At 44.8% G+C, this 24,472-nt stretch overlaps 1 protein-coding gene across 1 annotated transcript in view; it reads right to left on the bottom strand.

Annotated features, from left to right (window-relative positions):
* Positions 1 to 24,472, bottom strand: part of LOC144667575 (bile acid-sensitive ion channel-like) — a 219,765-nt gene that overhangs the window by 80,611 nt on the left and 114,682 nt on the right. The window contains exons 6-8 of the mRNA XM_078532673.1: positions 14,117 to 14,266; positions 8,598 to 8,745; positions 5,336 to 5,392 (exon numbers count right to left, since the gene is read on the bottom strand). Coding sequence (XP_078388799.1) covers positions 5,336 to 5,392; positions 8,598 to 8,745; positions 14,117 to 14,266 — 355 coding nt within the window. The remainder of the gene's footprint in view (positions 1 to 5,335; positions 5,393 to 8,597; positions 8,746 to 14,116; positions 14,267 to 24,472) is intronic.

The following is a 24,472-nucleotide window of genomic DNA, read 5'->3' as shown; positions in this document are numbered from 1 at the left end:
CATGGACACTTTTGAATGGGTAAAAGTACAGAGGGGCAGGATTGACAGTGCCAACTTACCATGCTGTCAACCCATCCCAATCCTGGAAATGGAGTAGTTGGGATATTTGAGTTGGGCACCAGTACCTATTGTGGGACAATAGAGGAGCCTAGTCACTGACGAAGCAGAAGTCAGAGTGGCAACCTACCCCTTAAAAAAGGGAACTCTTGAGATCCAGGCTGGGCCAAAGAAAATTTGCCTTAAGCATTTGTCATCAGGGAACAGTGGCATAATTACTATAGGTAATCAATACATCTGGCATCAATTACCTTTCTTTTCAAAGTTGATGTTAAGAAGTTAATACCTACATCTGTGTCTCAGGACTAACATGGGAATTCCTCCAGAAATGCTGCCAAAGTGCCAGATAAGTGTGATGGAGATAACAGAGGCACTCATTCCCTACTTCTAAGGTAAACAATAATGGTTTGAAACCTTGTGGATCCAAGCTTTGTCCCAAGCTGGAGCCCTGCCTCAGCTGCTGGACAGAATATCTACTCTCCATTATTTCACATGAGATCATGCTCTGTAGTTACCCAAAGACAACATGCTTTCCTTTGCGGCACAGTCAGTCCTCACTACAAGTCTTAAAGTCATTTAACATAAGAACATAAGAACTAGGAGCAAGAGTAGGCAATTCAGCCCCTCGAGCCTGCCCCGCCATTCAATACGATCATGGCTGATCTCATTTCGGCCTCAACTCCAATTTCCCGCCCTCTCCCCATAACCTTTCAATCCGTTACTAATTAAAAATCTGTCTATCTCCTCCTTAAATTTATTTCCCTTAACTCTTATACTCCTTAGAACCTTTTTCTTCGATATATGTCACCACTTTTGATTTTACGTCATCTGCCCTCTGGCCCCGCCTCATCATGCTGCACTCTGGGCCAGCCACTGTCATGTTCTGATGCCGGAACCATTGCTGTGGGGAGAGCGCAAGGCCTGAGACCAGGAGAAGGGTTGCAGGGCAGGGATGGGAAGCTGCTGGCCGCTGATTGGGTGCTGAACTGCAAATAACCCAGGCTGAGGGGGTTGGGGTGGTGGGAGGGGAGGGAGCAGCCCCTTCCCAGGCTTCTTCCACAGCACCCCACCACCACTGCACCCGCCCTCCCCACCCCAGCTTCTTCCATGGCATTCCATGGGTCAGGGGCTCGGCTGCTGCAAACTATCAGGAAGGGGTCCAGGCTCCGGAGACAGAAATATGAGACAGACTGGGAAAGGAAAGAGAGAGACAAGGTGGGAAAGGAGAAAGAAGGGGACAGAGAGGGAAAGGAGAGAAACAGATAGAGGCAGAGTGGAAAAGGAGAGAGACAGTGGGAAAGGAAAGCAAGAAAAAAGTTGTGCTGAGTTTCAGGAATGCCAAGAGTGAGACATGGAAGCTGTGCTACTCAGGGCTTGTTTAGGTGATTTAGTCTTATCCAATTTGAATTTATACAGTATTTCTGTTACACTTTTTTATTTTATTTTGCAAGTTAAACCAGCTAGGAATGCACAGTGCTGCACTTTTATGGTACAGTATTTCAACCTGGATATTGCTCTTTTGGGCAAGAAATGTCTGAAGGAACCTAACTCCAGTTTTAACATTGATTCCTATGGGAACCCAGGATTCACATAAAGTTGTCTGACTTAAAGTCGTGACTTTCAGGAACACAACCACAACGTTAAGTGAGGACATACTACATTTTTAATTCTTTTATCCAGTTACTCGGGGGATGTGGTCATCACTGGCAAAGCCAACATTTGTTGTCTATTACAAAAACAGAATTACCTGGAAAAACTCAGCAGGTCTGGCAGCATCGGCGGAGAAGAAATCAGTTAACGTTTCGAGCCTTCATGGCCCTTCGGCAGAACTGAAGCATAGTTAGAAGAAGGGAGAAATATAAACTGGTTTAAGATGGGTGGGGCGGGGGGGTGGAGGGGGGAGAGACATTGAGGGTGTGGTGATTGTGGAGATGAGCAGTTAATCAAAAGATGTCACAGACAAAAGGGTCAAAGAGGTGTTGAAGGTGGTGATATTTGTCTAAGAAAAGTGCTAATTAAGAATGAAGTCAATGTCTCTCTCCACCCCCCCCACCCCACCCATCTTAAACCAGTTTATATTTCTCCCTTCTTCTAACTATGCTTCAGTTCTGCCGAAGGGCCATGAAGGCTCAAAACGTTAACTGATTTCTTCTCCGCCGATGCTGCCAGACCTGCTGAGTTTTTCCAGGTAATTCTGTTTTTGTTTTGGATTTCCAGCATCCGCTTTTTAGCTTTTTGTTTTTATATTTGTTGTCTATTCCTAATTGCTGTTGAAAGTGCTGATAAGCTAGCTTCTTGAACCACTGCAGTCTGCATTGTGAAGGTACTCCCACAGTGCTATTAGGACGTCCCATGATTTAGACCCAAAGACAATGAAAGCACAATGATATATTGGCAAGTCGGGATGCTGTGTGACTTGGGGTGAGGCAGAGTGTTCGGAAGTGGGGGGAATGGTGGTTGCAGAATTTGGAGGTTGTGGTGGTCCCATGTGCCTGCTGCTCTTTTCCTTCACTGTTAAAGAAGCTTTGGTGAGTTGCTGCAGAGCATTTTCTAGGCGCTACACAATATAGCCATGTTGTGCCATAGGTGAAGGGCGTGAATGTTTAAGGCTGTAGATGAGGTGTTGATCAAGTGAACTACTTTGTCCTGGTTGGGGTCAAGCTTCTTGTGTGTTGGAGCTGTACTCATCTAGGCAAGTGGAGAATATTCCATCACCCTCCTGACTTGTGCCTTGCAGGTGGTGGAAAAGCGATGGTGTGTCAGGAGGTGAGTAACTCACCACAGATGCACAACCTCTGATCTGCTCTTGTATTGTGCAGCTGGTCCAGTTAAGTTTCTGGTCAATGGTGATGTCCAGATGTTGATGGATTGGAGTTTGGCAATGGCAAGACCATTGCATGCCTAGGGAAGTGATTAGAGTCTCTTGCTCATCATTGACTGGTACTTGTGTGGCATGAAACTTACTTGCCACTTATCAGCTCAAGCCTGTATATTCTCCAGGTCTTGTTGCATTGTTGTTAATGACTCCTTCATTATCTGGGGAGTTGCAAATGGTATGTACACCATGCAATCATCAGCAAACTTCCCCACTGCTGACCTTGTAATGGAGGAATGGTCATTGATGAAGCAGCTGAAGATGGGTGGGCCAAGGACTCTGCCCTGAGGATGTTTGCAGCAAGGTCCCAGGGCTGAGATTCTCCAACAGCCACAGCCCAACTTCCTTTGTGCTAGGTATGACTCCAACTAGCAGCGAGTTGTCCCCTGATTCTCATTGACTTCAATTTTGCTAGTGTTCCTTGCTGCCATGCTTAGTCAAATGCTGCTTTGATATCAAAAGGAAATTGGATAAGAACCTGAAGAGAAAAAAAAAATGCCGGGCTATGGGAAAATGATCAAGGAGTGCACTAACCCAGTTGTTCTTCCAAATACAGACACAAACTTGATGAGCGAAATGGCCTCACTCCTTGGCAGACTTTCTATAATTCTATGGCTCCATGATTCTGTCTTCCTCTGTGCTGAAAAGGGCTCCAGTCAGTCAAGAGTTTCCACAGATTCCCATTAACTTCAATTTTACTAGGACTCAATTGTCTATACTGTATCCAATGTACTTCGAACATAAAAAAGGAGCAGACCATTCGGCCTGTCGAGCCTGCTCTGCCATTCAATGCTATCATGGCTGATCTTGTGCTTCAACTCCACTTTCACTTAAAATTGGCTAAAGACTGGTTTCTGTCATGGTGGGGACTTTAGTTCTATATTTAACATGCTACTTTTGCTGTTCCATAGCCATGTAGTCCTTTGATATAGCTTCACCAGGTTGACAACCCATTTTTATAATCTTTAGAATGATCAACCTAAACAGAGTAGGTGTATTTGGTGACTGTTTTCGTGCCTTCTGAGATGGCGTGTTTGGCCATTTCCCCTGGCAGCATGACGCAGATGGCATTCTGGATCTCCCTGGAGATGGTGTGGTGCTTGTTGTAGTGAATGAGGTGCGAGGCTTTGGAGGCGATGTGCTCGAAAATGTCGACAACGAAGGAACTCATAACACACATGGCCTTGGATGATATCCTAGTGGAAGGGTGGACCTGGGTCAGCACCCTGAACACGTAAGTGAATAGCTCTGCTTGTGAGATTTCCTCTGCTTCATGGATGGCTTCTTGGTGACTTTAGTCAGCGACTGCTTCGACACCTTACAGGACGCACCGTCCTTCACCGCAGCTGCCACCTCAGGCATTCTACTCGACTTGGACCAACATTTAGTGCTAATCCTGATATGCTCTCTCCAAATTCTTCATTAAACGTGGTTGGTCCATTAGTTTAAATGGCTGAGTGAGTGATATGATGAGCCACAGGTTTACAGATTGTAGAGGAATACAATCCTGCTTTTGCTGGTAGCCCATAGCATGTCATAGATGCCAAATTTTGAGCTGCTGAATTTGTTCTGAATTTATTCCATTTAACATAATGCCAAATATGATGGAGAGTGTCCCAAGTAAGAAGTACCTCATCTCCACAAGAACTGTATGGTTGTCACACCTACCTATACTGCAGATGCATTTGCAATAGATAGATTGGTAAGAATGAGGTTTTTCCCTCGTGTTAGCTTTCTCAACACCTGTCCAGTCTGGCAGATATGTCTTTCAGGACTCAGTGCATTTGATCAGCAGTAGCAGTCTCGAACCACTCTTGGTGATGGACATTCCCAGAGTATATTCTGTGCCCTTGCTACCCTCAGTGCTTCTTCCAAGTGATATTCAACATGGAGGAGAAGTGCTGATGAATCAGGTGGGGGAGAGTGGTAGTTTGTAACCAGCAGGAGGTTTCCATGCCCATGTTTGACCTGATGCCATGAAATTTCATGGGGTCTGAAGTTAATATTGAGAATTGCCAATGTCAGCCCCTCGTGACTGTATATTGCTGTGCCACAATCTTTGGTGGGTCTGTCCTGACATACCGAGGGAGAGAGGGGTCTCAGATGTTGGCAGTTATGTGAGTATGATTATGGCAGGCTGATGCTTAACTAATATGTGTCCCAATTTTGGAACTAGGTCCCTGATATTAATGAGGAGCATTTTGATGGAGGAGGGGGTGGTGGTCAACTGGGCTGGGTGTGCTTTGTCATGCCCGAATCTGATACCTAGTTCATCTTTTAATTTGATTTGTAATGCTTTAAAGAATTGCTTTGATCCTGTTTATTAAAAATAAATCAACTTGTACTGTTTTGGCTTACTTTACCACTTCTGTTAAGATGATGCTTTCAAGGCACAATACTTACGGAGAATGGGATATGCACAGTTGTAGTACTTTGCTGGTTCACATTCAGGCCCACTTCCTTTAAAAAAATTGCATTTAACAATGTTAAACCTGCTGCATGTAATTACCTCGCAGGCCAAGTATTCATTTGTCAAAGGATAAATTGGGTCTTAAGGGTAAATTGTAATAAGGTTGTGCCATCAATAAATTACATTAATATAATAGCCCAATTGCTATTGTAATTGAGCTTACAAAAGTATGAACAATATATTAGTCCCCCTATTAGTAGCTGCACAGGGCTTTTTATGGTGTACAACCGGCCAAAATATGGGGATGCCATTAATACTTAATGGCCTACTCTTTTTCTATATTCCTAAACTGCATCTGAGCCATTACCACTGTAGATTAACTACAGTTTGTGGTAGCAAATAAATGTCTGTGGTGGTAACGCTCCACCAATAGCATGATTTCTAGCCCTGACTCCTAAGTTAATACTACACTGTCAATGCGACTATCTCTAATATTAACCTATGAGGTGGCACCACTCTGCCAATGTTGGGATCTTCAACACTAACCTCTGTAATGGTTTCACTCTGCCATATTTCTTACAAACCAAAAATGCCCACAGGTGGATGTGCAGTAGTTTTACAATGATATTATTGATGTTTTACTTTCAGGAAATGGATGACCATTACATTAGTTTGCTATATCCTCCTCAGTGCTCAATCTTAATTCTTCGATGTAAAAATGCACCATAACATAAATGGAAGCCATTGATACCACACTATCTGTATTCTAAGAAAGTGGAATAAAAGATCTATTTTTTGAGTCATAACAAATAGAATGGTGTTTAGATTCATTGATAGACTGAATATAATTTTCTTTTTATTTATTCATGGAATGTGGGTGTCGCTGGCTAGGCCAGCATTTATTGCCATCCCTAATTGCCCTGAGAAGGTGGTGGTGAGCTGCCTCCTTGAACCACTGTGTTGTAGGTACACCCACAACACTGTTAGGGATGGAGTTCCAGGGTTATGACCCAGTGACAGTGAAGGAACGGCACAAACAATTTTGTACTGCCTTTCACCCATTATTCACCGGCGCTGCTCCTTGTCTGATATGGAAGTATGTACATGACCATATTGTTGCTAATATCCATTATTATCCCATTCAATTTTGAAAAATGATAAAGAATTAAGAGATGTCCAATTTCATTGGAGTTCTTAAATTCCCCTTGCTTGATCTTACCTCATAGGTGATGCTAAAACTTAGCTCGACTTAGGAATTTCATTAGAAAACATGGAAAATTCCCAAACTAACTATATTCAGTAAAGCAAGCAATTGATTTGGATAAAAGAACACTGGGGTTGAAATGTAATTTTCTGTCAAACAGGCTGCATTGCCCTCAGTTATACACCTGCCTGATAATCTTTCCATTAACTTCATGCTAAAGGAAACAGGATGCAGTGTAGAATGGGCAGTTGATCAGCTACTCATCTATTATGCATCCCACCGAAATTGAATTTCACCCTGCTATGGGGCAGGCTTTTGCCAGGTGCAAAATTTGGGTGGTTTGCTGGGCGTAGGGCACCAACCGGCCAATTGATAGTCTCAGCAGGTTGTGGGTGAAAATTGTGCACCCTAGGGTGACCAGCTCACTATGAACAGCCGCTGAAGTGGGCGGCATGACCAGTCAGTTGCCTGGACAGAGTCTGTAGATTTGTGGAGGATTGGGGGCGCAATTTCAGGAGCGGGGTAAGCCTTGACTTAAAGTGGCCCAGTCTGGTTTTCTGGAGCTTATAGGGGAACTCTTGTTCCTCCTAGTCCCACAAAAATTTACAAAAACTTACCTTTGGATTCCTCTTTAGCAGGACCGCACATTAGACCTAATAAGGTCATAAAATGGTAAAAGGGATCCCATGTATGGAGGAGAACTGCAATTAGCATATTGGGCAGAACCCTCCCAGTCTCATAAGGTGAGTTTCAAGGCAAGACCAGGATGAATTTCAGAGAAACACATGTCGCGTCAGTGGCCTGTGTTCCCATCTCTGCGTGGTCAAGCTCTCCATTGAGGGCCAAGTCTGGCAGACGCTTAGAGGCAGCTTGCAGGCAGCTGGCCTGGGGGAGCCCATGAGGCCAGCTACAGTCACCCCCACCACTCTGAAGAGCGACAGCCAGCAGTACATCACTGCTGCCAGCCATCTTGCATGGAGTGGCCTTGCAGCTGTGGCCTCAGAGGGCACCTTTCTTGTGTTCCCCCTTAGACAGTGGCAGTGCTCACCTCTGGCATGAAGGCTGCTGGGTCTCTGGAAGATCTCCCAAGCTGGTACCCTAACAGTCAGAGCAAGGTAAGGACCCAGAAACGGTCCAGACTCACACTCATTAGCTAAAAGCAGAAGTTTCATTTTTTATCCCCACTCTTTATTCTTTCTTGGGATGTGGGCATCACTGGCAAGATCAGCAGCATTTGTTGTCTATCCCTACTAATTGCCCTGAATTGAATGGTTTGCTAGGCCATTTCAGGGGAGAGTTAAGAGTCAACCTGGGACTGGAGTCACATATAGGCAAGACCACATAAGGATGACAGATTTCCTTCCTTAAAGGGCACTAGTGAACCAGATGGGCGTTTAAGACAATTGATGTTAGTTGTCATGGTCACCATTATTAAGACTAGCTTTATATTCCACATTTATTGATGCATTTAAATTCCACCAGCTACCATGGTGGGATTTGAGCCCATGTCCCTAGAGTATTTGCTTGAGGTCACTGGATTACTAGCTCAGTGATAGTACCGCTACACCACCCTATTGTTGAGGGTATTCACCTCCTGACTCAGTCTGTCAGTGGTAAGGCTAGGATCTGGGGGAAAAGAGATTTCAGCAGCCACAATATTAGAAGGATGGAGTGGTATGGCTTTTAGCACCATTTTGGGGGCAGTTCCATCCCATTTTCACTGGATAGCATGCCTCAAAACCTCCAACTATGTCTTTAGTATACAAATTTCACCTCAACCAGTGTAAAATCAATGGTGTGGTGGAGGCAGATTCAATAATGGCATTCAAAAGAGAAATGGGTCATTATCTGAAAAGAAGAAAATTGTAGGGTTACGGGGAAAAGGCAGGGGAGTGGCACTAGGTGATTTGCTCCTTCAGAGGGCCAGCACAGACATGACCAGCCAATGGCTTCCTTCTGTGCTGTAACCATTCTATGAGTCTACAAACCTTAAGGGATTGTTTGACTGTCTTCTGGCCCACTTCAAATAAACTTTAAAACTGTTTGCTAACCTGGCAGCAGAAAGGGTACGCATCCACAGTGTTCTTTTATATGCTTTGATTTACATTCATGTAAACAGCCATAAGTTGTATAAGTGTCATGATATTCCAGCTGCATGCTGGGGTTACATTCTCCCCATGGATACTCCTGGTTTATCGTCTGAAAAAGACATGAAGACCGAAAGGCTTTTTCAATCATCAATACGGATCCAAGATACATTTATTCAGTTGCAGCTCCAATGTCATAGTGCACAATGGAAAAACGATTAACTATTCGTAAAAAAATATGTATTTGACGCTTTATATTTGTTAACATAATATAATAAATAGTTTTAAATAATTACATCTTTAAAATAAACTAATTAAAAATATTTACACCAATTAAACCAAGTAGCAGCGGTTTAGTATGGCGCGAGGCAGGGTCCTTGGCAGCAAGAGGCACCATTTCTTCAGGCAGTACATAGGAGGAGAAGGGAGACCAGGGAAATCCCATGTGCCATATATACAAAAATAGGCTCACCTACCTGGAGATGTGGAGTGCCAGTGCAGGAGGAGACTCTATCTATCTGGGGAGATAGTCACCAAAGCTCTGTGTCCTTCTCCATGATGACCTGGTCCCAGGATCTACACACCAATATGCCTTGTCTGAAGCACTGAAGGCCACTGTAGCCCTCAACTTCTTTGCCTCTGGCCTGTTCCATGGGGCCTGTGCAGGATCTCCAAATCAGCTGCTCACCAGCCATTGTGGATTGTACGTATGTGCCATCGAAGCGCTGATGGAGAACCCAGACAGATTTGTGAACAGAAAGGGCTTCCATTCACTAAATACACCACTGGTGAGTGACCTTTGCAAGATCTTCTTGCGTGCCTGTGCCTGTTTCCCTGGGAGCTGCCAAAACTTATTCATAGTGAGCAAGTCAAGGCTGCCTCAACTGTTCCACCCCCAGTCCCCCGGCTCTGTGCATAGATGTTTAGAGACAAGAGCTAACCTTGAAGAGGTGGCATCTAACATCACTCAGTGATCCTTACCCCCAGTGCCGCTACAATGACAGCTACCTCCAAACAAGGGCACTTATTGAGCAGACCATAGATCTGCTAAAGATGAGAATTAGATGCCTCGAAAGCTCAGGAGTGCTCTCCAATACTCACCAGCCAGGGTTTCCCAAGCGGTAGTGGTGTGTTGCATGCTGTAAGGCCTGGTACAGAGGCGGGGTGTGGTGCTTGAGGTGGAACAGGGTGAGGAAGGCTCCATTTCCTAGCAAGAGGGGGAAGTTGGAGAAGGCGGCTCTGGGATTCTGAGGCCGAGGAGAGTGAGCCACTAGGTTGAAGATGGACACTTGCTGCAGGATAGGCACAGAGGTTTGTTGAGGAGTCCATGAATGCTGCTAATGTCATGGAAAACCTCCACATTCAACAGCACTTCACCTGAGGGAAGCTGGTGTGACAGAGCACATGCCGCAAGTGACCAAGGACCATGCCTTTACAGCGATGGCAGGCAAGCCAACATCCTTCCCAATACAACTGACACATCTAGTAGCTCTACTGGCCACAGCCTTCATGGGCTTCGGTGAGAAATTGATGACATCTCTGTATATAGTAGCCAACAGTTATTATAAATAATGCTAATATGCAGATCTGTGCATAAGACTCTTTGGTTTAATGTACAAATGATTTCAACAATTTTCTTTGATACCTATATGTTTTACACATCACAGTGATCTAACTGATGCGGTGTCCTCTGCACTTGGACACTGATGCATTATTCCCTTTGTTGCCTCAGAGGAGATGGAGGCAGATTGCCCATATCCTCAGCTGGCACAACACTGGAGTCTACCCGGCTATGTGGAAAATTGCCCAGGTATGTCCTGTACACATAATGCAGGACAAATCCAACCCAGCCAATCACCATTCCATCAGTCTACTCTCGGTCATCAGTAAAGTAATGGAACGGGTCATCAACAATGCTATCAAGCGGCATTTGATTAGCAATAACCTGCTCACTGATGCTCAGTTTGGGTTCTGCCAGGACCACTCAGCTCCTGACCTCTTTGCAGCCTTGGTTCAAACATGGACAAAAGAGCTGAACTCCTGAGGTGAGTTGACAGTGAGTGCCCTTGATATCAAGGCCACATTTGACCAAGTGTGGCATCAAGGAACCCTAGCAAAACTGTTGTCAATGGGAATCAGGGGGAAACTCTCCACTGGTTGGTTTCATATCTAGCATAAAGGAAGATGATTGTGGTTGTTGGAGGTCAATCACCTCAGCTCCAGGACATCACTGCAGGAGTTCCTCAGGGAAGTGTCCTAGACACAAACATCTTCAGCTGCTTCATCAATGACCTCCCTTCCATCATAAGGTCAGAAGTGGGGATTTTTGCTGATGATTGCACAATGTTCAGCACCATTCGTGACTCCTCAGATACTGAAGCAGTCCATGTCCAAATGCAGCAAGACCTGGACAATATCCAGGCTTGGGCTGACAAGTGGCAAGTAACATTCACGCCACACAAGTGTCAGGCAATGACCATCTTCATTAAGAGAGAATCTAACCATTGCCCCTTGATGTTCAATGGCATTACCATCATTGAATCTCCCACTATCAACATCCTGGGGGTTACCATTGACCAGAAACTGAACTGGACTAGCCATATAAATACTGTGGCTACAAGAGCAGGTCAGAGACTGGGAATCCTGCAACGAGTAAATCACCTCCTGACTCCCCAAAGCCTGTCCACCATCTACAAGGCACAAGTCAGGACTGTGATGAAATAGTCTTCATTTGCCTGGATGAGTGCAACTCCTACAACACTCAAGAAGCTTGACAACATCCAGGTCAAAGCAGCCTGTTTGATTGCCACACCCACAAACATTCACTCCCTCCACCACCGACGCACAGTAGCAGCAGTGTGTACCATCTACAAGATGCACTGCAGGAATTCACCAAGGCTCCTTCGACAGCATCTTCCAAGCCCACAACCACTACCATCTAGAAGGACAAGGGCAGCAGATGAATGGGAACACCACCATCTTGAAGTTCCCCTCCAAGTCACTCATCATCCTGACTTGGAAATATATCGCTGTTCCTTCATCGTCGCTGGGTCAAAATCCTGGAACTCCCCTTCCAGCAGCACTGTGGGTGTGCTTACACCATATGGACTGCAGCAGTTCAAGAAGGCAGCTCACCACCATCTTCTCAAGGGAGATTAGGGATGGGCAACAAATGCTGGCCCAGCCAGCGAAGCCCACATCCCATGAATGAGTTTTTAAAAAGCTATACGGCTGTCAGGACCATGCCGGTTGGCCTTGCCTTGCAGGGACCCATTATGGCCCTTCCTGTGACTGCACTAGCTGCATCTTTGCAGGGCCAGCCATTGCCGATTGGTCCCGGCTCAGAGATGCATCTCCTGACCAGGGGAGCGAGGATGGTGAGGTTCACTCATAGTACCTGACCTTCCTCTGTAGATTCATCAGTCTTTGGTGTAGTGTCCCACTGGCTTGAAAGGGTTTGCTGCTGGGACATAGTTGGCATGTCCTCCAGCCACTGCTGGGTACCTGTTCTGTCCTGTTCAGGACCCTTAACTCCATGCTGACTCCAGCTACAGAGCTGCACGTGGCTCTCCATGAGGTTGGCCATTCTCTCCTGGGTGGTGCTCACGATCTCGAGAGCCCAAGATATGGTCAAACTCATCACCACCATGGACTCTTCCTTTCGCAGGGCATGAGTTCTCAATGCCTCGGGGATCCCTGCTACACATCTGCTGCTAAGGACCTTTTTTTTACAGAGGCCTAAAATAAGACTCCTGAAGCTCTGTCTCACTGCCTCATGGAGCAGCATTCCTCATTCCGAGGGGAAGGCCCCAGATGCCTCTGTCTCTGCCACCCCCTCCTGAACACTAGTTCCATGCTTCCCACCCTGTGCTTCCGATTCTAATTCTGTGCATGTACCACCCATGTGCAAGTCTCTGTGCTGGTGCCTGATGAATTTATCTGGTATGATGATGCTTCCTTGGACACTGTTCCCTCCTCATAGTGTCCATAGTGATGTTCCTCTCCTGGGGGTGGGAAATACCACCGGGGTTTGTGAAATGAACAAGAGAGCCTCTTCAATCCTCAGTGACTACTTTCCACACTGTTCACAATTTTCGACCTGCTGTCAGTCACGACTTCCCTGGCATCATTCAGTGACATCCTTCCAATCTCCAATTCCTCATCCACACCCCAAAAAGTGCTAATCCCTAGGCTGACCATCATCACAGTCCTGTGCACCTGGAAGGGGCATTTGCCATTATCTACACATTCGCTTGTTGGCATCCTGGCTATCAGCATTGCCATCTCCTCCACAGATCAAATGCTTCACAACACTGGGGTCCCACCTCCCTGGTTTTGATCATCTCTCGGGTTTTTTTTATTGGTTAGCGTTGCTGGCTGGAAAGTCTCCTTTCGGACAAGAGGGGAAGTGTGATGAGGTGGTTCTGTGCTGCATGGAGCTGGGAGTGCCCTTTGTTGTGGGGTGTTGGTTACAGCATGGTATGTCTTAAATAAGTCTCCATGGTCTTCTGTGGGTTAACTGTAAGACATTATTAACTACTAGAACTATTTACACATGTACAGTAAAGGGTACGAGTTGGTGGCTGTCTCCATGCTTAGGTTTACACACGTCTCTGCTCAACATCACACTGACCCCTGGGCCTGGGTCATGAGCCTTTTTATATCACTGTGTGTGCAGCACTGTACTCAGTCCTGCATTACCCCTCTATGTGCCAGACCCTTATACTACACCCTTCACCTGGTCTGTAACATCATGTCCTCTTTAGCATCCTTAGACATTAACAGTGGTTGTTGTGTTAGTGACTTGGGCACATACTCCCCCAAGGTTGAGGTGTAATATGTGACCTATGTCCGTCAGATGCTTGGCACATTGCATGCAGTGAGCCAAGGGGAGACACCCATTAGGGGGACTCTCACTCACCTTGCCATAATGGAGGTCACTGAAGCATTTCCAGCACTTGATCCAACTTCAGCAATGTTTGTCCACAGCGTTCACCATTTCAGCAATCTGCTGCCATGCCCTCTTTGTAGTGCCGGGGGTCAGATTGTGGCTTGGTAGGAAGAGGACATCCCTCCTGATGTACACTTTATCCACCAGGAGGTCCAGATTATGATCTGAGAACATTGGCACAGGCATGTCCTTGGTTTGCTGCCTGTATCAACCATCTTGGCAAAGGAGAAGAAGAGGTACATGGGAGTGTGTGTGTGTGTCTGTGTGCACACACGCACATTTGAGTGTGCTGTCCATGTGTGTGTGCACGTGAGTGTGTTGTTCATGTGTGTGTGTGTGAGAGAGAAAGAGCATGTACATTGTTCATGTGTTTGAGTGTGGGCATACTGATCAATTATTCTCACAGTTAATACCAACAACATGAACAACAAAACTAGAACCTTGTTTATTCAATTTTAGTCATTTATCAGGTAAAACTCAAAGCATTTTGAGCTGATATTTTCAGTTTGTTGTGGTTTTTTTTTAAATTTACCTTCAATTGCCGTATTGCAGCATGAGCATGCATCCCAACACCTGCAAACAAACCCATTATCTCAACTTGTGGTGGTTCCTTAGGTGGATGGATAACAAAGGAAATTCCAGCATCAGTAAAGCCAAAGGAAGGATTATCGGTCATTTCTGACTACAAAGAGATAAAAACAGAAACAGCATTTGGTTACTTAATAATGCTTATGTTACAGACAACATAACTTTGCAAAAATAACTGTTCCTAATGTTTCCTAACAGAAAAGAAATTCCAAAAAATCATTATGAACCCCACTATTTAAGAAAGGAGGGAGAGAGAAAATGGGAAACTACAGACCAGTTAGCCTAACATCAGTCATAGGGAAAATGCTAGAATCTATAATAAAGGATGTGATAAAAGGACACTTAGGAAATAATGGTAGAATTGGGCTGAATCAATATGGATTTATAAAAGGGAAATCATGTTTAACAAACCTGTTGGAGTTTTTTGAGGCTGTAGCTAGAAGAATAAATAAGGAGGAACTCATGGATATGATATATTTAGAGCTTCGGAAAGGTTTTGATAAGTGTTAGGAAACAGAGACAGTTTAATTAAGTTATATCTGTATTTGTGGGTGTTAGGGATGAGTTTTAGCTTTAAAATTTAAGTTTGATTTGTATTTTTCTTTTTTTTTATTCATTCATGGGATGTTGGCTTTGCTGGCTAGGCCAGCATTTACTGCCCATCCCTAGTTGCCCTTGTCGTTGGCTTGGAAAGCACTGTCGAAGGAGCCTTGGTGAATTCCTGCAGTGCATCTTGTAGATGGTACACGCTGCTGCTACTGTGCATCGGTGATGGAGGGAGCGAATGTTTGTGAATGGGGTGCCAATCAAGCGGGCTGCTTTGTCCTGCTCATTGTCAAGCTTCTTGAGTGTTGTGGGAGCTGCACTCATCCAGGCAAGTAGGGAGTATTCCATCAGACTTCTGACTTGTTCCTTGTAGATGGTGAACAGGCCTTGGAGAGTCAGGAGGTGGGTTAATTGTCGCACGATTCCTAATCTCTGACCTGTTCCTGTAGCCACAGCATTTGTATGGCTAGTCCAGTTCAGTTTCTGGTCAATGGTAACCCCCAGGAGGTTGATAGTGGGGGATTCAGTGATGGTAATGCCATTGAACATCAAGGAGCGATGATTGGATTCTCCCCTGTTGCAGATGGTCATTGCCTGACACTTGTGTGGTGCAAATGTTACTTGCTACTTGTTAGCCCAAGCCTGGATATTGTCCAGGTCTTGCTGCATTTGGACATGGACTGCTTCAGTATCTGAGGAGTCACAAATGGTGCTGAACATTGTGCAATCATCAGCGAACATCCCCACTTCTGACCTTATGATGGAAGGAAGGTCATTGATGAAGCAGCTGAAGATGGCTGGGCCGAGGACACTGCCCTGAGGAACTCCTGCAGTGATGTCCTGGAGCTGAGATGACTGACTTCCAAAAACCAGAACTATCTTTCTTTGTGCTAGGTATGACTCCAACCAGCGGAGGGTTTTCCCCCTGATTCCCATTGACTCCAGTTTTGCTCCTTGATGTCACACTCAGTCAAATGCTGCCTTGATGTTAAGGGCAGGCACTCTCACCTCACCTCTGGAGTTCAGCTCTTTTGTCCATGTTTGAACCAAAGCTGTAATGAGGTCAGGAGCTGAGTGGCCCAGGCAGAACCTAAACTGAGCATCAGTGAGCAGGTTATAGCTAAGCAAGTGCTGCCTGATGGAGAGTAGACTGATGGAGTGGTAATTGGCCGGGTTAGATTTGTCTTGCTTTTTTGTGTACAGGACATTGCTGGGCAATTTTCCACATAGCCGGGTAGATACCTGTGTTGTAGCTGTACTGCAACAACTTGGCTAGGGGCGCGGCAAGTTCTGGAGCACAAGTCTTCAGCACTATTGCCGGAATTTTGTCAGGGCCCATAGCTTTTGCAGTATCCAGTACCTTCAGCTGTTTCTTGATATCACGTGGAGTGAATCGAATTAGCTGAAGACTGACATCTATAATGCTGGGGACCTCTGGAGAAGGCCGAGATGGATCATCTACTCAACACTTCTGGCTGAAGATTGTAGCAAATGCTTCAGCCTTATCTTTTGCACTGATGTGTTGGGCTCCTCCATCATTGAGAATGGGGATATTTGTGGAGCCTCCTCCTCCAGTGAGTTGTTTAATTGTCCACCACCATTCACGACAGGATGTGGCAGGACTGCAGAGCTTGGATCTGATCCATTGATTGTGGGATTGCTTAGCTCAGTCTATCACTTGCTGCTTATGCTGTTTGGCATGCAAGTAGTCCTGTGTTATAGTTTCACCAGGTTGATGTCTCATTTTAAGGTATACCTGGTGCTGCTCCTGGCATGCCCTCCTGCACTCTTCATTGAACCAGGGCTGACCCCCGGCTTGATGGTAATGGAAGAGTGGAGGATATGCCGAGTCAGGAGTTTACAGATTGTGCTCAAGTACAATTCTGCTGCTGCTGATGGCCCACAGCGCCTCATGGATGCCCAGTCTTGAGTTGCTAGATCTGTCTGAAATCTATCTCATTTAGCACAGTGGTAGTGTCATATAACACGATGGAGGGCATTCTCAATGTGAAGGCAAGACTTCGTCTCCACAACGACTGTGTGGTGGTCTCTCCTACCAATACTGTTATGGACAGATGCATCTGCAGCAGGCAGTTTGGAGAAGATAAGGTCAAGTATGTTTTTCTCTCTTGTTGGTTCCCTCACCACCTGCTGCAGACCCAGCCTAGTAGCTATATCCTTTTAGGACTCGGCCAGCTCGGCCAGTAGTGGTGCTACCAAGCCAGTCTTGGTGGTGGGCATTGAAGTCCCCGACCCAGAGTAAATTCTGCACCCTTGTCACCCTCAGTGCTTCCTCCAAGTGGTGTTCAACATGGTGGAGCACTGATTCATCAGCTGAGGGAGGGCGGTACGTGGTAATCAGCTGGAGGTTTCCTTGCCCATGTTTGACCTGATGCCATGAGACTTCATGTGGTCCAGAGTAGATGTTGAGGACTCCCAGGGCAACTCCCTTATGACTGTATACCACTGTGCCGCCAACTCTGCTGGGTATGTCCTGTCCCACCGGCAAAACAGGGATGGTGATGGTAGTGTCTGGGACAATAACTGTAAGGTATGATTCCGTGAGGATGACTATGTTAGGCTGTTGCTTGACTAGTCTGTGAGACAGCCCTCCCAATTTTGGCTCTAGCCTCCAGATTTTAATGAGGAGGACTTTGCAGGGTCGACAGGGCTGATGTTGTCGTTTTTGGTGCCTATGTCAATGCTGGTGGTCCGTCCAGTTTCATTCCTTTTTTGTGAGATTTTGTAGTGGTTTGTTACAACTAAGTGGTTTGCTAGGCTATTTCAGAGGGCATGTAAGGGCAATGCAACTACATTGCTGTGGGTCTGGAGTCACGTGTAGGCCAGACCAGGTAAGAATGACAGATTTCCTTCCCTAAAGGAAATGAGTGAACTTGATGGATTTTTACAACAATCAAGAATGGTTCCATAGTCATCAAAGAACAAAGAACAAAGAACAAAGAAAAGTACAGCATAGGAACAGGCCCTTCGGCCCTCCAAGCCTGTGCTGGTCATATTGCCCGTCAACTAAAACATTTTGCACTTCCGGGGTCCGTATCCCTCTATTCCCATCCTATTCATGTATTTGTCAGGCTGCGTCTTAAACACCACTATCGTACCTGCTTCCACCACCTCCTCTGGCAGCGAATTCCAGACACTCACTACCCTCTGCGTAGAAAACTCGCCCCGCACATCTCCTGTATAGTTTTCTCCTCTCATCTTAAATCTATGTCCCCTAGTAATTGACTCTTCCACCCTGGGAAAAGGCTTCTGACTATCTACTCTGTCCATGCCACTCATAATTTTGTAAACTTCTATCAAGTCGCCCCTCAATCTCCGTTGCTCTAGTGAGAACAATCCAAGTTTCTCCAACCTCTCCGCATAGCTAATAACCTCCAGACCAGGCAGCATCCTGGTAAACCTCCTCTGCACCCTCTCCAATGCCTTCATATCCTTCTGGTAATGTGGCGACCAGAATTGCATGCAATATTCCAAGTGTGGCCTAACCAAGGTTCTATACAGCTGCAGCATGACTTCCCAGCTTTTATACTCAATACCACTGCCAATGAAGGCAGGCATGCCATATGCCTTCTTGACTACCTTATCCACCTGCGTAGCCACTTTCATTGACCTGTGAACCTGTACACCCAGATCCCTCTGCCCGTCGATGCACTTAAGGGTTCTGCCATTTACTGTATAATTCCTGCCTGTATTAGACCTTCCAAAATGCATTACCTCGTATTTGTCCATTATCTTTTATCATTATTAATTATTATATTTATTAACATTATCATCGTTAGACTTTTAATTCCAGACTTTTATTGAATTCAAATTCCACCATCTGCCATGGCGGGATTTGAAACCATGTCCCCAGAGCATTACCCTTGGTCTCTGGATTACTTGTCCAGCGACAATACCATTACATCATCACCTCCCTGTATCTGTGTGTTAAGAAAGTTCAAATTCAATTTTAGTTTCACTTTAAAAAGGTGCCTGCATTTCTGATGAAATTTTTTTTAAGACTGTAAGCTAAGGTAAACAAACAAGGGTGGAAGAATTGGGCTGTTGCCTAGCAACAGGGGTCCAGAGAGACAGGTCTCTCCCACAGACACACAGAGAAAAGCTAGAAACAGCAGCTTGTTTTGGAAGCTGTTAGAGTTCAACAGGTTTTGAATATAACTGCCAGGCAGAAGCAGCCTAAAAGGGGCAGATAGCCAGCTCCAATATAAAGAAAGACCCTCAAATCCCGGGGTGTGGAACAGGGGAAAGGCCCAGGCAGGCCTTCTAGTCAAAGGAAGGACAGAACCTGGAAAAGGCCCTGCTAAGTGAAGTTAAAAGCGATGGGCAGAAAGAAAAGCTCCAAGCTTCAGATTTAAAGAGACAAAAGCTGTAGAAAGCAGATTTAAAGCGAGAACAGCTTGCAAGAGGCAAGAAGGTCCAAAGTGATGGTTGAAGGCCTGTAGCTCTTTGCTATGGGATGAGGTTTCCAACATCAAATAAAAATAAAGTAAAACTTTTTAAATTTCACTTATAACACGTTGCCACTCATGACAGAGTCACATGAGGAGACGTCTCATAAGATTTTTCACATATTTATTATATTTTTTGAAAACTCTTCATCTCCCTGAGGCAGCTCTGTGCCTCAGGGAGATTCTCAAGTGTGCACTCACACGCATGCGCAACATTCGCGCTCATCCTGCTTGCCCTTCTCCTGCCACCCACCCCGCACAGGCAGCGCTGAGCGCTGCCGCTCGTGTTTCATGCTGGGTGGGCCTTAATTGATGAAATCGCCTTCCGGGAGGCCGAACACCAATGCCACCGCCAGCCCCCGCCGAGCCCACCTGACAAGGGCTAAATTCTGCCCTTAATTCAGTTCTGAATGGGTTGTAAATTTAGGCCTAATATTTTAGGGACAGTGGGACCCAAAGTCAGATTATTTGGATTTTTTTTCAGTTAATCTTATTTTATTTCTTTTCACTGAATCTTAGATATGTTCTCTATTTTTGAATGTTTTTTATGGCATCAGAATAAGTTGGATTAAAAATGGAAGGGTTTGCACAATTACAATTTTTAAAATATGCTGCACCTAATTTATATAATTGATCATTTTGATGATCTAAAACTTCATATTTAAAGAGTAACTTGAAGAAGAAATATAATGCAAGTTCTGCACTTTCCTTAGGTCCTAATTGCTTAAACTGATTTCCCTTGTTTTACACCGGTTTTTACATTAATGTACGTTAATGAGGTTTGTATGAAATTTTGCCATTAGTTGCCAGTAAGAAGATCAATGTAAATTTTGCCATAATAAGCCATATATGTTGTTTGAAGAAATTCTGAACAAGTATCATAGAATCATATAAACTTACACTGAAGAAGTGAACCATTGAGCTCATCATAACTGTGCTGGCTCTTTGAAAGGGCAGTCATGCTTAGGCCCAAATCCTCACTTTTTGTCCACAATCCTATACATTTCCCATCCTCAATTACCAGTCAAACTCTCTTTTGAAATTATTTATGGAATCAGCTTCCACTACCTTTTCAGGTATATTGATTTCAAATCCCAACAATAATCTCAAGGAACACAGTTCTCCTCATCTCCCCTCTAAATCCTTTGCCAATGATTTTGAATCTATGAGCTCTAATTATTAATCTTGCAAGTTCTGGAGGGAACATGTTTCCCTGAATTAGTCTATCAAAACTTCTCATGGTCTTGAAAACATTTATCCCTTAAACTTTTCTGTTCCAAGGAGAACTGAGCTACCTTTTCCAATCTCTCTCTTCCCTCATGGGTGAAGTTCCTCAACCCTGATACATCCTGGTAAATCTCATTTGTTCCCATTCTAAAGCTCTAATGTGTTCAAGCTTTATACCTATGTACAACAGTTCTCATGTGCCTAGTCTTAGTAAATGAACCCACAATGTGTTTATCCAATCTCTTGTGAGTGATTGGTGCCTTGTGTCCTGTACAGTAAATAAGGCCAACATATTATATCATTATAATAACATGACAGACATCATCCAGGACAAAGCAACCTGCTTGATTAGCAACCCATCCACCACCTTAAACATTCACTCCCTCCACCACCGACACACAGTGGCAGCAGTGTGTACCATTGACAGATGCACTGCAGCATCTCACCAAGGCTCCTTCGACAGCATCTTCCAAACCTGTGGTCTCTACTGTCTACTGTGGGTGTACTGTGGGTGTGCCTACACCACATGGACTGTGGTTCAAGAAGGCAGCTCACCACCACCTTCTCAAGGGCAACTAGGGAATGGAAATTAATGTTGGCCTAGCCAGTGATACCCAAATCCCATTAAAGAATAAATAAAGAATAAATCTGATGCAGGGTCATTTGGACTCAAAACCAAAACGTTAACTTTGTTTTTTCTCTCTCCATAGATGTTGTCAGACCTGCTGAGTTTTTCCAGCATTTTCTGTTTTTTGTTTCAGATTTCCAGCATCTGCAGTATTTTTCTTTTAAATTTAAAAAATAGTTGATTATAAAATTTGCAGAGTGATGGATCCAAAACTGATCCTTGAGCAAGACGAATGCAAACAATTTCTCAGCCTGAAAAACATTAATCCATCATCACACTTTGTTTCCTGACTGTTTTCTTTCCATGCCACCATTTTCCCCTTAGTTCCATAGGCTTCCATGTAAGCTTCCTGTGCGTCACTTTGGCAAATGCTTCACATCTACAGCACTACCTTGACCAACCTTCTTTGTTACTTCAGCAAAGAATTCAACCAAGTTAGTCAAATATAATTCACCTTGAGTGAATCCATGCTGGCTCTCCTTGATTAACATTTGCCTTTCCAAATCACATAATCACAGAATTGTAAAAGCACAGAAGGAGGCCATTCGACCTATCACATCTGTGCCAGCTCTCTGAATGAACAATTCACCAAGTGCCATCCTCCCACCTTCTCCCTGGAATTTTTCCACTGCAATTTCTTCCTTTTCAGATAATAATCCAATTCCCTCTTGAATGCTGCCATGGAACCTGCCTCCTCTATACTCTTAAGATCTGGAATGTACTACCTAACCACTTGCCGCAGGAAAAAGCTTTTCCTCATGTCTAAATTGCTTCATTTGCCAATTACTTTAAATCTGTGCCCTCTGGTTCTCAATCCTTCCAATGGGAACAATTTCTCCCCATCCACTCTGTCTAGACCACTCATCACTTTTTAATACTTCTACTAAATCTCCTCTCAACCTTCTCTTCTCCAAGCAGAAGAGTCCCAACTTCTCCAAGGTATCGATCTACATAACTGAAGTTCCTCATTCCTAGAACTATTCTAGCGAATCTTTTCTGCACTCTCTCTAATGCCTTCAAAGCCTTCCTGAAGGGTGGTGCCCATAATTGGGCCAGAATTTTACATGGCCTGATCAAGTACGCAGCTGACCCAAACCCACGTGAAATTGTGCAAGAAAATGTTGGCCACACGTCCCTGGGTGGCTAGGCATTTGCTGTTTACACCCCAACATGGCATGGTGGGTTCTCAAGGACACGTGCCCCTGCTAGCCTGTTCCTTCTGAGTCACACTCGCCTGTGATGGCAGTGTGCCATTTAGAGGTACACGGAAAAGGCACATATGGATGCCCACACCGGGGTAGATGGGTGGTGAAAGGGCAAGTGGAAGGGCAAAGGCTCTGCATGTGGAATCTAAAAATCAGCCTCTGAGGCATTATGATAATCTCAGTTAATGCAGAGTATTGGGATCTGATGCTGCCGCTGAGGTACAACCATCTGTACGGCTGGATCTTGTGAAGCTTTGCTAACATTAAGTTACATTACCACACAAGGTCAATAGGCAGCATTCAAATCTGTAGTTTCCTATGGAATGCCCATGATGAGCCATCTCTTTCAGTGTAACTAATCAGTTGGCCAACAATTACAGTTACTCACTTGACTGCTGTCAGATGTGTCCTCCACAAAGCTGCAACACTGATTCAGCTTCCTCCCTCACAGCAGGACAACGTCCAGGGCAGCCCTTTATATGGGGCCCAAGATGTGCTCCATCCTCCACCTCATCGGGGCCCATCTCAGTCTCTGATCTGCTTCAGGGCTTAGTGGGCTCAGCTTGATCTGACCCCTGCCACCCCCAGATCAAAAATTGCATGTAATTTTATATCAAAGTGGGTTGGTTGAGTCAGGAAATTTCCTGACTCTGGCTACCAGCCTCGGTAGCAAACATCTGGCCCAATCTGTGTCTCCGGTTTCCCTGGTAGCTAAGTGAATGGATGCAGGTATCCTGATACATCAGGCTCCTCCTCCTCCTGATGTTCCTCCTCCAAAGATGCAGAACAATCATTACCTTCATCCACCTGCAGTACTGAGTTGTGCAAGGTGCAGCAGAGCACTATCATTCTGTACCTCCTGGAGGATACAAACTGAAGGGAGCCCCAGAGCTCTTCAGGTACCTAAATCGCAGCAGCAACTCCAATGGCTTGTACAATTATCACTTATGTGCTCATGCGGATTCTGTTGTACCTTTCCTGGATGTCAGTGGTAGGCTTCTCACAGATGTTAACAGCCATGTCTCTAGATTGATGACATTGACAGACACATGGCAGATGAAATTTAACGCAGAAAAACATGAAGGGATTGAAAAAAAAATGTTGAGAGACAGCATTAAGTAAATGGTACAATTTTAAAGGGGGTGCAGGAACAGAGATCTGGGAACTTACACGCAACAATCTTTGAAGGTGACAAGCTGATGAAGTTGCTAAAAATTCTGTAAATCTTTATATCCAAGGTCTTCCAATTTTGGGCACTACACTTTAGAAAGGAGACCAATGCATTGGAGGGGGTGCAGAGGAGATTTACTAAAAAGGTAACATGTGTGGGGTATTTCGATTATCTAGAGAAACAGCAGAAGCTTGGATTTTTCCCCTTAGAGCAGAGAATATTGGGGGAAATTTAATAGAAGTCTTCAAAATGATGAGAGATTTTAATAGAATAAATACGTAGAAACTTTCCACAAGCATGAGGCTCTGTAACCAGTGGAAACAGATCTAAAATAATTGGCAGGGAGAAATGAGGAGATAAAAACAAAAAACTACTGCGGAGAGCTTGTTTAACTCAGCAAGTTGTTATGATCTGGAACGCATTGCCTGATAGGTTGATGGAAACAGATTCAAAAATGACTTTCAAAAGGGAATGTGATCTTTACTTAAAAAGGAAGAATTTACAGGTAAAGAACAGGGGAGTGGGATTAATCCATAGCTCTTTCAGGAAGTCAGCAGTGGCATGATAGGTCAAGTGTCCTCTTTCTGTGTTGCATGATTCTAAATAGGAAAAAGAGATTGTGACTTAAGTGAAGGTCATGCATAAGCAACCATAAGTTAATTCTTTGAAGTAAGAACAAAAAAAAAACAGACAGGGAATAATGTAATAGTTGCAGTATGTTTGCATTTTCAACAGGCCTGCGATAAGGTAGTAGACTCATGATTTATGTCAGAACATATGCGGTAAGATTTTCTGCACCCACCCGCCGCCGGGATCTTCCAGTCCCGCCACAAGTCAATGGACTTCTGGTTGGGGCGCCACCTCACCTGCACGGGTCCCACTCATGGCCGGGCCAGAAAATCGGGACCATGGAGTCAGGGGACATGTAGGAGAATGGTTAGCAAGTGAGCTACAAAACAGGAGACAGGGGTTAAAGGTGGTTTCTCAGATTGGCAAAAGGTGGGAAGTGGAAGTTTCTGATGATCAATGCTGGGATCACTGTTGTTCACCAAGG

The sequence above is a fragment of the Cetorhinus maximus genome, chromosome 1, assembly GCF_964194155.1.
Source record: "Cetorhinus maximus chromosome 1, sCetMax3.hap1.1, whole genome shotgun sequence".
In the NCBI taxonomy this organism is placed as follows: Eukaryota; Metazoa; Chordata; class Chondrichthyes; order Lamniformes; family Cetorhinidae; genus Cetorhinus; species Cetorhinus maximus.
This window is presented reverse-complemented; position numbering and strand designations above follow the sequence as displayed.